The following is a 14573-nucleotide window of genomic DNA, read 5'->3' on the forward strand; positions in this document are numbered from 1 at the left end:
GGAGCCTCCCCCCGACTATAGTAAGACATAATGATCACCTCGCAGGATCTCTCCGGGACTATTTCAGCTTTGTATAATATGGCGGAGCGTCACATGGCTGTATCTCCGGCTTATACCACCTACAAAAATAGCTCTGAGGTTCTCTGCTCTCATGTTCGGCCCGGACTGAAGTGCTACCGATAAATTTAGAAATATCCCCCACCCCCGACTCAGTGGCCTCATCGCGGGATCTGTCTGTACATAGTGAATTTGTCATAGACTGCAATACAGAAATATCACAGGCCAGCGCCTCCTCTCCATTGACTTCCTAGCCATAGGGGGCATTTTACGTTCCATATTACCTTTGATACGCTTTTATTGAGGAGATTTTGTGACACTCCCCCCCCCCCATCACGGCACCTCTAATGGCCTGTTCACATTAGGTCGTCCTCATTATTACATTTTCTTATTTATTTCTGATCTGTCATTGGGTTTTTGTAATGATATTAAAAAGATATAAATCATAGAAATGTGTGAACGCTGTAATCGCACCGACCCGCAGAATATCGCGCCTTCTGGGAGGCACATAAAAAACAGGCGCCATAAAAAAAATGGGATGAATTTGTTTTTTCTTCTAATTCCTTCAATTCCTACAATTTATCCCATAGAAAATGACAGAAAAATCAATAATGAAAGATGTCGGGGGAGGGGACAGGACCGTGTTGTCAGGCGCTGTGGCGGTGCGCTCGTGATGGGGGAGGGGACGCTTTTCCCATTAAGAGTCACAAACACAAAACATTTGCCATTTTATTCCACTGAGCAGACATTGGGGTGCCATCCTTATATCCGTCTGTGGAGACATTGGGGTGCCATCCTTATATCCGTCTGTGGAGACATTGGGGTGCCATCCTTATATCCGTCTGTGGAGACATTGGGGTGACATCCTTATATCCGTCTGTGGAGACATTGGGGTGCCATCCTTATATCCGTCTGTGGAGACATTGGGGTGACATCCTTATATCCGTCTGTGGAGACATTGGGGTGCCATCCTTATATCCTTCTGTGGAGACATTGGGGCGCCATCCTTATATCCGTCTGTGGAGACATTGGGGTGCCATCCTTATATCCGTCTGTGGAGACATTGGGGTGCCATCCTTATATCCGTCTGTGGAGACATTGGGGTGCCATCCTTATATCCTTCTGTGGAGACATTGGGGCGCCATCCTTATATCCGTCTGTGGAGACATTGGGGTGCCATCCTTATATCCGTCTGTGGAGACATTGGGGCGCCATCCTTATATCCGTCTGTGGAGACATTGGGGTGACATCCTTATATCCGTCTGTGGAGACATTGGGGTGCCATCCTTATATCCGTCTGTGGAGACATTGGGGTGCCATCCTTATATCCGTCTGTGGAGACATTGGGGTGCCATCCTTATATCCTTCTGTGGAGACATTGGGGTGCCATCCTTATATCCGTCTGTGGAGACATTGGGGTGCCATCCTTATATCCGTCTGTGGAGACATTGGGGTGACATCCTTATATCCGTCTGTGGAGACATTGGGGTGCCATCCTTATATCCTTCTGTGGAGACATTGGGGCGCCATCCTTATATCCGTCTGTGGAGACATTGGGGTGCCATCCTGATCCGTCTGTGGAGACATTGGGGTGCCATCCTTATATCCGTCTGTGGAGACATTGGGGTGACATCCTGATCCGTCTGTGGAGACATTGGGGTGCCATCCTTATATCCGTCTGTGGAGACATTGGGGCGACATCCTTATATCCGTCTGTGGAGACATTGGGGTGCCATCCTTATATCCATCTGTGGAGACATTGGGGTCCCATCCTTATATCCGTCTGTGGAGACATTGGGGTGACATCCTGATCCGTCTGTGGAGACATTGGGGTGCCATCCTTATATCCGTCTGTGGAGACATTGGGGTGCCATCCTTATATCCTTCTGTGGAGACATTGGGGCGCCATCCTTATATCCGTCTGTGGAGACATTGGGGTGCCATCCTTATATCCGTCTGTGGAGACATTGGGGTGCCATCCTTATATCCTTCTGTGGAGACATTGGGGCGCCATCCTTATATCCGTCTGTGGAGACATTGGGGTGCCATCCTTATATCCGTCTGTGGAGACATTGGGGTGCCATCCTTATATCCGTCTGTGGAGACATTGGGGTGACATCCTGATCCGTCTGTGGAGACATTGGGGTGCCATCCTTATATCCGTCTGTGGAGACATTGGGGCGCCATCCTGATCCGTCTGTGGAGACATTGGGGTGCCATCCTTATATCCGTCTGTGGAGACATTGGGGTGCCATCCTTATATCCGTCTGTGGAGACATTGGGGTGCCATCCTTATATCCGTCTGTGGAGACATTGGGGCGACATCCTTATATCCGTCTGTGGAGACATTGGGGCGACATCCTTATATCCGTCTGTGGAGACATTGGGGTGCCATCCTTATATCCGTCTGTGGAGACATTGGGGCGACATCCTTATATCCGTCTGTGGAGACATTGGGGCGCCATCCTGATCCGTCTGTGGAGACATTGGGGTGACATCCTGATCCGTCTGTGGAGACATTGGGGTGCCATCCTTATATCCGTCTGTGGAGACATTGGGGTGACATCCTTATATCCGTCTGTGGAGACATTGGGGCGACATCCTTATATCCGTCTGTGGAGACATTGGGGTGACATCCTGATCCGTCTGTGGAGACATTGGGGTGCCATCCTTATATCCGTCTGTGGAGACGTTGGGGTGACATCCTGATCCGTCTGTGGAGACATTGGGGTGCCATCCTTATATCCGTCTGTGGAGACATTGGGGCGACATCCTTATATCCGTCTGTGGAGACATTGGGGTGCCATCCTTATATCCGTCTGTGGAGACATTGGGGTGCCATCCTTATATCCGTCTGTGGAGACATTGGGGTGCCATCCTTATATCCGTCTGTGGAGACATTGGGGCGACATCCTTATATCCGTCTGTGGAGACATTGGGGCGACATCCTTATATCCGTCTGTGGAGACATTGGGGCGACATCCTTATATCCGTCTGTGGAGACATTGGGGCGACATCCTTATATCCGTCTGTGGAGACATTGGGGCGACATCCTTATATCCGTCTGTGGAGACATTGGGGTGCCATCCTGATCCGTCTGTGGAGACATTGGGGTGCCATCCTGATCCGTCTGTGGAGACATTGGGGTGCCATCCTTATATCCATCTGTGGAGACATTGGGGCGACATCCTTATATCCGTCTGTGGAGACATTGGGGCGACATCCTTATATCCGTCTGTGGAGACATTGGGGCGCCATCCTGATCCGTCTGTGGAGACATTGGGGTGACATCCTGATCCGTCTGTGGAGACATTGGGGTGCCATCCTTATATCCGTCTGTGGAGACATTGGGGCGACATCCTTATATCCGTCTGTGGAGACATTGGGGCGCCATCCTGATCCGTCTGTGGAGACATTGGGGTGACATCCTGATCCGTCTGTGGAGACATTGGGGTGCCATCCTTATATCCGTCTGTGGAGACATTGGGGTGACATCCTTATATCCGTCTGTGGAGACATTGGGGCGACATCCTTATATCCGTCTGTGGAGACATTGGGGTGACATCCTGATCCGTCTGTGGAGACATTGGGGTGCCATCCTTATATCCGTCTGTGGAGACGTTGGGGTGACATCCTGATCCGTCTGTGGAGACATTGGGGTGCCATCCTTATATCCGTCTGTGGAGACATTGGGGCGACATCCTTATATCCGTCTGTGGAGACATTGGGGTGCCATCCTTATATCCGTCTGTGGAGACATTGGGGTGCCATCCTTATATCCGTCTGTGGAGACATTGGGGTGCCATCCTTATATCCGTCTGTGGAGACATTGGGGCGACATCCTTATATCCGTCTGTGGAGACATTGGGGCGACATCCTTATATCCGTCTGTGGAGACATTGGGGCGACATCCTTATATCCGTCTGTGGAGACATTGGGGCGACATCCTTATATCCGTCTGTGGAGACATTGGGGCGACATCCTTATATCCGTCTGTGGAGACATTGGGGCGACATCCTTATATCCGTCTGTGGAGACATTGGGGTGCCATCCTGATTCGTCTGTGGAGACATTGGGGTGCCATCCTTATATCCATCTGTGGAGACATTGGGGCGACATCCTTATATCCGTCTGTGGGGGCCAATGTGAGTGTTTTGCACCTCAGAATGTGAGTACAGGGGCCAGACTGACCCTATGGCATACATAGTGGACCTCTCCTACAGTCACAATGCCAGGGGGGGAGGAGATTCCTCTCATACTGTAACTCCACGACTACGACAAAATGGCCGCCGCAGAGACATCCGCACAACACAACACTTACCCGCCGTAATCCAACGTAGAGCGCGCAGGGCCGCCATATTTGATGTGGGCACCGAGCTGTACAGCCACAGAACCATGTACGGGCAGGTCACGTGCACTGCGCGGAGCGGAACTCACCGGGGACAGGCAGAGAGCAGTACCGGGGGCAGGGAGGATTAGTTCCGGGAGGATTTCAGAACATCTTGCAGCTGAGGTGAGTGTCTGCTCCGCGTTCGCCGCACATACGAGCGCTCGGGACTCGGTACTCGCCATGGATAGAAGCTGAGGCCGCCCAGTCCCTTTGTGTAGCCCACCCCGGCCTCAGGTCCGGGGCCCCGCCTGGAGGTCACACCCGGCCTGCTGCGGCTCCTGTGTGCAGCTGCATCATAGAGCCCCAGGAAGTGATTGTGCAGCAGGGAAATGTCTCCTCAGACTGCAGAGCCTGGGGTAAGAGCTACACAAAGATGGCTGACCTACCCCCCAAGGTCTCTGCTTATTATATACTAAAGTATAACAATAATAGCACTGAGCACGGCCTGAACCGCGGGGGTCCTCGCCCAACCCATAATATACCCCCCCCCCCCCCCAACAACAGTATCGGGCCAGGGGTGGATTATAATGGGGCAGATGGGCAATCGCTGGGCCCGGAGCTACAACTCCTTCTGCCCTTATTGTGATCCATCTCTGGGGCGTGAAAAACGAGGGGATGGTAAAGGGTGGGGGGTACACCACATACACCAGAGGACCCAGCACTGACCCCTGGGGTACACCACATATACCAGAGGACCCGGCACTGACCCCTGGGGTACACCACATATACCAGAGGACCCGGCACTGACCCCTGGGGTACACCACATATACCAGAGGACCCGGCCCTGACCCCTGGGGTACACCACATGCACCAGAGGACACGGCACTGACCCCTGGGGTACACCACATATACCAGAGGACACGGCACTGACCCCTGGGGTACACCACATATACCAGAGGACACGGCACTGACCCCTGGGGTACACCACATATACCAGAGGACCCGGCACTGACTCCTGGGGTACACCACATATACCAGAGGACACGGCACTGACCCCTGGGGTACACCACATATACCAGAGGACCCGGCACTGACTCCTGGGGTACACCACATATACCAGAGGACACGGCACTGACCCCTGGGGTACACCACATATACCAGAGGACCCGGCACTGACCCCTGGGGTACACCACATATGCCAGAGGACCCGGCACTGACCCCTGGGGTACACCACATATACCAGAGGACACGGCACTGACCCCTGGGGTACACCACATACACCAGAGGACCCGGCACTGACCCCTGGGGTACACCACATACACCAGAGGACCCGGCACTGACCCCTGGGGTACACCACATACACCAGAGGACACGGCACTGACCCCTGGGGTACACCACATATACCAGAGGACCCGGCACTGACCCCTGGGGTACACTACATATACCAGAGGACCCGGCACTGACCCCTGGGGTACACCACATATACCAGAGGACCCGGCACTGACCCCTGGGGTACACCACATATACCAGAGGACACGGCACTGACCCCTGGGGTACACCACATATACCAGAGGACCCGGCACTGACCCCTGGGGTACACCACATATACCAGAGGACCCGGCACTGACCCCTGGGGTACACCACATACACCAGAGGACACGGCACTGACCCCTGGGGTACACCACATATACCAGAGGACACGGCACTGACCCCTGGGGTACACCACATATACCAGAGGACTCGGCACTGACCCCTGGGGTACACCACATATAACAGAGGACCCGGCACTGACCCCTGGGGTACACCACATATACCAGAGGACCCGGCACTGACTCCTGGGGTACACCACATATACCAGAGGACCCGGCACTGACCCCTGGGGTACACCACATATAACAGAGGACACGGCACTGACCCCTGGGGTACACCACATACACCAGAGGACCCGGCACTGACCCCTGGGGTACACCACATATACCAGAGGACCCGGCACTGACCCCTGGGGTACACCACATATACCACAGGACCCGGCACTGACCCCTGGGGTACACCACATATACCAGAGGACACGGCCCTGATCCCTGGGGTACACCACATATACCAGAGGACCCGGCACTGACCCCTGGGGTACACCACATATACCAGAGGACCCGGCACTGACCCCTGGGGTACACCACATATACCAGAGGACCCGGCACTGACCCCTGGGGTACACCACATATACCAGAGGACCCGGCACTGACCCCTGGGGTACACCACATACACCAGAGGACCCGGCACTGACCCCTGGGGAACACCACATATTCCAGAGGACCCGGCACTGACCCCTGGGGTACACCACATATACCAGAGGACCCGTCACTGACCCCTGGGGTACACCACATATACCAGAGGACCCGGCACTGACCCCTGGGGTACACCACATATACCAGAGGACACGGCACTGACCCCTGGGGTACACCACATATACCAGAGGACACGGCACTGACCCCTGGGGTACACCACATATACCAGAGGACACGGCACTGACCCCTGGATTACACCACATATACCAGAGGACCCGGCACTGACCCCTGGGGTACACCACATATACCAGAGGACCCGGCACTGACCCCTGGGGTACACCACATATACCAGAGGACCCGGCACTGACCCCTGGGGTACACCACATATACCAGAGGACCCGGCACTGACCCCTGGGGTACACCACATATAACAGAGGACACGGCACTGACCCCTGGGGTACACCACATATACCAGAGGACCCGGCACTGACCCCTGGGGTACACCACATATACCAGAGGACCCGGCACTGACCCCTGGATTACACCACATATACCAGAGGACCCGGCACTGACCCCTGGGGTACACCACATATACCAGAGGACCCGGCACTGACCCCTGGGGTACACCACATATACCAGAGGACCCGGCACTGACCCCTGGGGTACACCACATATAACAGAGGACCCGGCACTGACCCCTGGGGTACACCACATATACCAGAGGACCCGGCACTGACCCCTGGGGTACACCACATATACCAGAGGACCCGGCACTGACCCCTGGGGTACACCACATATAACAGAGGACACGGCACTGACCCCTGGGGTACATCACATATAACAGAGAACCTAGCACTGACCCCTGGGGTACACCACATATACCAGAGGACCCGGCACTGACCCCTGGGGTACACCACATATACCAGAGGACCCGGCACTGACCCCTGGGGTACACCACATATACCAGAGGACCTGGCACTGACCCCTGGGGTACACCACATATACCAGAGGACACGGCACTGACCCCTGGGGTACACCACATATACCAGAGGACACGGCACTGACCCCTGGGGTACACCACATATACCAGAGGACTAACTGTAACACAAGGGATGATGTGTCTGGATGATGATGACGGTATAATTGTGTTGTCAGGTTCCTATAAGGTGTCAGGATGTCACCGTCTATTTCTCCATGGAGGAGTGGGAGTATTTAGAAGGACACAAGGATCTGAATTGAAGGCCATAATGGAGGATCAGCAGCCCCTCACATCACCAGGTAAGTGGAGAGAAGTTTTGGTTACGTGTTACTTTTTATACAAGAGCCAGCTCTAGAGTAACACAAGATGAAGTGAATAACAGGGACCATCTCATACAATGGCGTCTGGCAGGGATGGGACATATCGAGCAGCAGTCAGTTCTTGAGATAGGAAGCTGGGAATAAGTGTAACCGTAAGGGACTGAATCACTTTGACAAGGGCAAAAATCGTAACGTCCAGATTCATAATGGCAGGTCTTGTGGGGTGTTCCTGGTAACCAGCCGGAAATGTTCCACTGGGAAACCGAGGACTCCGTGTTCCTTTCTGCTTCAGAAACCTGAGCCCTAGTGTGAACCTAGCGCAATGGTTTGAGGGACGTTCTAGATGGTTCAAGCTGTTGATTCGGCTTCAGAGTCTCCAGATCTCCATCTGGTTGAGCATTTGTGGCAAGTGGTAGAAACACAAGTCCACTTTACAACTTTCCATGACCTTAAGGACAAACCTGTATATACAGTAGAAGACACTCGTGAAGTCGCGCTCATCTTGTAGTCTTGCAGAATATGTAGTTAAGGTTTTATCTCTGTATCTGCCCAGTCTTATGTCACCCCATGTTTGTCTTCTCCAGACGGGTCCTTCGACAAAGCCGCACCAGAGAGATATCCCAGTCCTGAGTATTCCCAGGATTGTCCTGAGGAGGATCCCAATGTCCCACAGGAGGATCCATCAGATCACTCTCAGGTCTCTCCAGATATTAAACCTGCACCTTGTGTGGACTTACGATATAGAGTCTGATTAGAATAGAAGTTATTTTTGGCCAACTCGGTCGACTTTTGTATGTGATGACTTTCTTCTTCTTGTTTTGTTGGCTGGAAGGAGGAAGACCTGTTGGTCATTAAAGTTGAAGATGCAGAAGATGAAGCGGTGTTTGTTATGAGTGATGGCCGGTATAAAGAAGAAGGTTGTTCTGCGGACATCAGCACAGGTGAGGCCTATACCTGCCGGGTGAGGAGCCATGAGCTCCGGAGGCTTCACCACCTGGTTACGTTCATCGGCTCCATCACATCATGTTATGAGCTCATCGTTCTCCTACATATATAGGTAGTCCTGTCCCCCCAGTATAGGCTTATCATGTTTATTCTATAGGTTACGCCACCTTTTCTTGTGTCAGGGCCTCACTGTTGTTTTTGATAAAATCTTTTGATCTTTGTTTTTGATTTTCTTTCTTTAGCGATGGAAATGACGTATTCCTATGAGAATTTCGGGACCCCTGAGGAATCGCACCCTGTTGAACATAAAAAACGTCAAACCAAAAAGAAGCCGTTCATATGTTCTGAATGTGGGGACTGCTTTACACTTAAAGGAAACCTCGAGAGACATAAGAGGATTCACCGAGGCGATCGGCCCTACCAGTGTCTGGATTGTGGCAAATGCTTCTTCCACAGGTCGGATCTTGTTGACCATCAGAGAAACCACACAGGAGAGAAGCCGTATCCATGTCTCGACTGTGGAAAATCTTTTACCAAGAAGTCGGTTCTCATGAAACATCAGAGAATTCACACCGTAGGGAAACCGTTCTCGTGTTCTGAATGTGGAAAACGTTTTAGCCAAGAAGCCGGTCTCTTTGGGCATCAAACCATTCATAGAAACGAGAGACCGTTCACGTGCTCGTATTGTGGGAAAAGCTTCACCCAGAAGGGTGGCCTGGCCGAACATCAGAGAATTCACACAGGGGAGAAGCTTTTCTCCTGCTCGGAGTGCGGGAAATCATTTACTAAGAATTCGGCTCTAATCATTCACCAGAGATTTCACACGGGGGAGAAGCCCTTCATATGTTCAGTATGTGAGAAAGGCTTCACCCAGAAGTCCGATCTCATGAAACACCTCCGAATCCACTCGGGAGAGAAGCCGTATTCATGTACAGTGTGCGGGAAGAGCTTTACCCAGAAGCCGGATCTTATAGAACATGAGAGAATTCACACAGGGGAGAAGCCATATTCCTGTTTGGAGTGCGGCAGAAGTTTTACACACAGATCAAACTTTGTAAAACATCAAGTTCTTCACAAACGATAGTGTTAAAGTTGTTTTGTTATTGGGTGGGAGTCCCTTGATCTCCCACTACCGTTACGTTACAGATGGATCATCTGATGCTTTGGAACCAGAGAGCTGTGTGGTGGAATCCCTCTTGTCCAGCTTCAGGTTCCTTGAACGCCTCTTCAATCTCGTGAGAAGGATGACATTGTGGAAGCAAATTTTTTTTCCCCATGTGTTGGCTTCTGAACACGGCAGACTGTGACCAAGTATAATTTACTTTGGAGGGAAGTTTGTCATTAAATGTCTCTGTTGGACAAGTGATGCCACGTTTCATAGAGCGTCGGTCCGGTCCATTGACGGCAGATGTTTTTAGACTGTCCTCGTCTTTCCTCATTTTTGTTTCCTCCTGTCTCTTGTATAACATGGCGGCAGCTCTTCTGGTTTTTCCTATCATACCATATTGGAATCGATTGGAAGTTGTTTTTATTACATCACGTTATAAGACTTTGGTAACACCGATTTCTTGAAATTTGCTGGGCCGACACATCTAAGATATTTTACTGCTGGCATTCACTGATGGGATGACAAGGATCCCTGATATCAAATTTATTAGTAGTAATACATTGCTTTAGATTTACATTCGGATTTTAAGAAAAATACATTAATGAATCTCAATAGACATAAACAGAAACAGTCAAGAAATTTTTTGGATTCTCCAAGAAGATTGAGGGAAACTTCACCAAAAACTAAAGTTACCCGTGTACCGGTTCTTTATATTTTTTTTTATATTACCTGTTATAACAATGAATGGACATAAACTCCTCTCACAGATACTGCTGATGCATAGACTCTCCTGTCACACAGTTATAATGAATTTAGTTGGAAGGATGTGGGTGTGGGGCTTATTATACTGTCCGCCCTGCAGGCAGAGGTGGTGCTGGCTCTAGCTGCCCATATGATGCTGTGCTGAGGGATCTCAGGAAGAGAAAAAGCACGTAAAATAAAGATGGCGACTGATCGGGGCAGGCAGGAGGCTACAGTGCGAGACGTAAATACAGTGTGGATAAAAGATACGGCCGTGCTCATCGCTGTTGGCAACGGTGAAATAAATAATGCGGAAAATCTCCTGAAAAAAATCAAGTGAAACAACTTTTATATATCAAGCTCTCGTGTGAAATACAGGAGAGCGAATGAGAAACAAGAATTTATAATAAGAAACAATGGAGGGAACAATGGAAAAACCTAAAGATTGGTGCGACCCCTGGTAAAAATTGATGTGACCCCTGGAAAAGATTGGTGCGTCCTCTGGTAAAGATTGATGCATCCCCTGGTAAAGATTGGTGCGTCCTCTGGTAAAGATTGATGTGACCCCTGGTAAAGATTGGTGCGTCCTCTGGTAAAGATTGATGTGATCCCTGGTAAAGATTGATGTGACCCCTGGTAAAGATTGATGCGACCCCTGGTAAAGATTGGTGCGTCCTCTGGTAAAGATTGATGCGACCCCTGGTAAAGATTGGTGCGTCCTCTGGTAAAGATTGAGGCGTCCCCTGGTAAAGATTGATGCGACCCCTGGTAAAGATTGAGGCGTCCCCTGGTAAAGATTGAGGCGTCCCCTGGTAAAGATTGAGGCGTCCCCTGGTAAAGATTGGTGCGACCCCTGGTAAAGATTGGTGCGACCCCTGGTAAAGATTGGTGCGACCCCTGGTAAAGATTGGTGCGACCCCTGGTAAAGATTGGTGCGACCCCTGGTAAAGATTGGTGCGTCCTCTGGTAAAGATTGAGGAGACCCCTGGTAAAGATTGGTGCGACCTCTGTTAAAGATTGGTGCGTCCTCTGGTAAAGATTGATGCGTCCCCTGGTAAAGATTGATGCGTCCCCTGGTAAAGATTGGTGCGACCCCTGGTAAAGATTGGTGCGACCCCTGGTAAAGATTGAGGAGACCCCTGGTAAAGATTGATGCGACCCCTGGTAAAGATTGGTGCGACCCCTGGTAAAGATTGAGGAGACCCCTGGTAAAGATTGGTGCGTCCTCTGGTAAAGATTGGTGCGACCCCTGGTAAAGATTGAGGAGACCCCTGGTAAAGATTGATGCGTCCCCTGGTAAAGATTGGTGCGACCCCTGGTAAAGATTGAGGAGACCCCTGGTAAAGATTGGTGCGACCCCTGGTAAAGATTGGTGCGTCCTCTGGTAAAGATTGGTGCGACCCCTGGTAAAGTTGAGGCGACCTCTGGTAAAGCTTGATGCGACCCCTGGTAAAGCTTGATGCGACCCCTGGTAAAGCTTGATGCGACCCCTGGTAAAGATTGATGCGTCCTCTGGTAAAGATTGGTGCGACCCCTGGTAAAGATTGATGCGTCCTCTGGTAAAGATTGGTGCGACCCCTGGTAAAGATTGATGCGTCCTCTGGTAAAGATTGGTGCGACCCCTGGTAAAGTTGAGGCGACCTCTGGTAAAGCTTGATGTGACCCCTGGTAAAGATTGAGGCAACCTCTGGTAAAGCTTGATGCGACCCCTGGTAAAGCTTGATGCGACCCCTGGTAAAGCTTGATGCGACCCCTGGTAAAGATTGATGCGTCCTCTGGTAAAGATTGATGTGACCCCTGGTAAAGATTGGTGCGACCCCTGGTAAAGTTGAGGCAACCTCTGGAAAAGCTTGATGCGACCCCTTTTATAGGCCCCCCATTACATTTAATTACTATGATAACACATTTTGACTCGCCTGTGTTAAGACACTTTCATTAGCAAACACAAGACTTCTAAAGGGTATAAGGCCGTCCCCACAGACCTCCGTTTCAACAGTGCGCAATGTTATTAAGAAGGTTACCAAACATGGGACCGTCAAGAACCTTCCTGGACGTGAGGGAAAGAGGAAAAGTGATGAGAGATCTTCGAAGGTTGGTGCAAATGGTGGGAAAAAACACCACGTCAAACATCCAAAGACCTGAAGCCAACCTGGAAGAGTCTGGGGTCATGGTTTCCACAAGTATACGCCGCGCACTAAACCAAGCAGAACTTTATGGGTGAAGGCCAAGGAAGAAACCATTGCTGAAAAAAAGACATAAAAAATAACGACTGATCTCTGCCAAACACAATCTTGGGAAAATATTCTGTGCGAGGATGAAAGAAAAATCCAGCTTGTTGGCGAGGCAAAGCAACAGTTTGTTTACCGACGGTGCAACGAAGCTCATAGGGAAAAGAGCCCCCTACCAACAGCTTATAAGGAATAGAGCCCCCTATCAACAGCTTATAAGGAATATCTAAAGGGGTTCTCCAGGCAAAAATCATTTTACAAAAAATTTCAGTTAGTGCTATTAACAAGTATTAACCAAATCCCTTTCGCAATGTCCTGAGTGGTTTCTGTTGCTTCTCGGTCCGCTCCTGGCGTCTTCCCCAGTTGTTTACATCTCTGACTCCCTGTATTTGCTTTCCTACAAGTTCCATGATGCCTCACTTCTCCACCCTCTCACTCCCCCCCCCCCCGTGTCCCTCGCTAGCCCCCCCACACTACATCATTAACGCCATCTATAGTCTCCCAGTTCTAATTCACTCCCCCCCCACTCACTGACCCCCTTCCTGTATATTGTATATAGACTCCAAAAGCCGATTAAAATAAGGCGTGCCATAGATAACAGAAGCCGGCGTGTCCTACATATTAGATGTACTTGTGATCCCCCTGTGAAAAAAGTTAGGCAATGCTCATGGGGATCGCAATACATTCAGTATGTAAGACGCCGGCTTCTGTTGTCTATTGCACACATATTCGTGGCATTGCCAGGCAGTCCGCGCATGCGCAGTAGGGTAGATTGGATCAGGACTACTGTTGGACATGCTCAGGTTTAAGCTGTGTTGCCCTGAAGGAGGTTCTGGCAGGGAGAAAGGTAAGTATGAGGGGGCGGGGATATTGTATGTTAAGCTCTGTTTCGCGAAATGGAGTTTCACAGGTTCCTCAGAAAATATTTGGGGTGAATAGAAATCTGCCATTGGGAACAAGAACCTCGAGCTTGAACAAACTGCAAGGAAGAGAAAATACCAGATGAGAAGCGAAAGAAGCTTCTAGAACGTTTGGAGGCTGTCAACAATGTCAAGAGGGGTGCAGCCAAGTATGAGTTAGGGGGGTGCAACCAAATATGAATTGGGGGTGCAACCAAGTATGAATTAGGGGGGTGCAGCCAAGTATGAATTAGGGGGGTGCAGCCAAGTATGAATTAGGGGGGTGCAACCAAGTATGAATTAGGGAGGTGCAGCCAAGTATGAATTGGGGGGTGCAACCAAGTGTTACTTTGGGGCCTCTATTGCGGCACAAACTGTTTGTTCTGTTTCTTCTTTGACATTATAACATGGAAGTTGAAAAATATTTTATTGTATTACTTTGGTCCACTCATTAAAACACCCCTGAGGATATCACGATGGTACGTGTCCATTTATTTGTGAAGATATTGTACAGTCTGAATATAATGGCGGGGTGCTAATAATGGTGAGCAGCATTGTATGGGATGGGGGGAGGGGTTAGGCGCCATGTTGATCCATCACTGCTGATACCCCCTGTATAATACTCCGCACTGCACATGGCATAGGACTGGTTAGACAGTACACTGTTTTTCTACCCGTTGG

At 50.6% G+C, this 14573-nt stretch overlaps 1 protein-coding gene across 1 annotated transcript in view; it reads left to right on the forward strand.

Annotated features, from left to right (window-relative positions):
- The window catches only part of LOC142219351 (uncharacterized), a 53998-nt gene extending 39645 nt beyond the window's left edge, over positions 1-14353 (forward strand). Inside the window, exons 4-6 of the mRNA XM_075288343.1 lie at positions 8556-8668; positions 8804-8912; positions 9159-14353. Of these exons, the coding sequence (XP_075144444.1) occupies positions 8556-8668; positions 8804-8912; positions 9159-10000 (1064 nt within the window). The 3' untranslated portion in view covers positions 10001-14353. The remainder of the gene's footprint in view (positions 1-8555; positions 8669-8803; positions 8913-9158) is intronic.
- The last annotated feature ends 220 nt before the right edge of the window (positions 14354-14573 follow it).

Source organism: Leptodactylus fuscus, chromosome 10 (assembly GCF_031893055.1).
Source record: "Leptodactylus fuscus isolate aLepFus1 chromosome 10, aLepFus1.hap2, whole genome shotgun sequence".
Lineage (NCBI taxonomy): Eukaryota > Metazoa > Chordata > Amphibia > Anura > Leptodactylidae > Leptodactylus > Leptodactylus fuscus.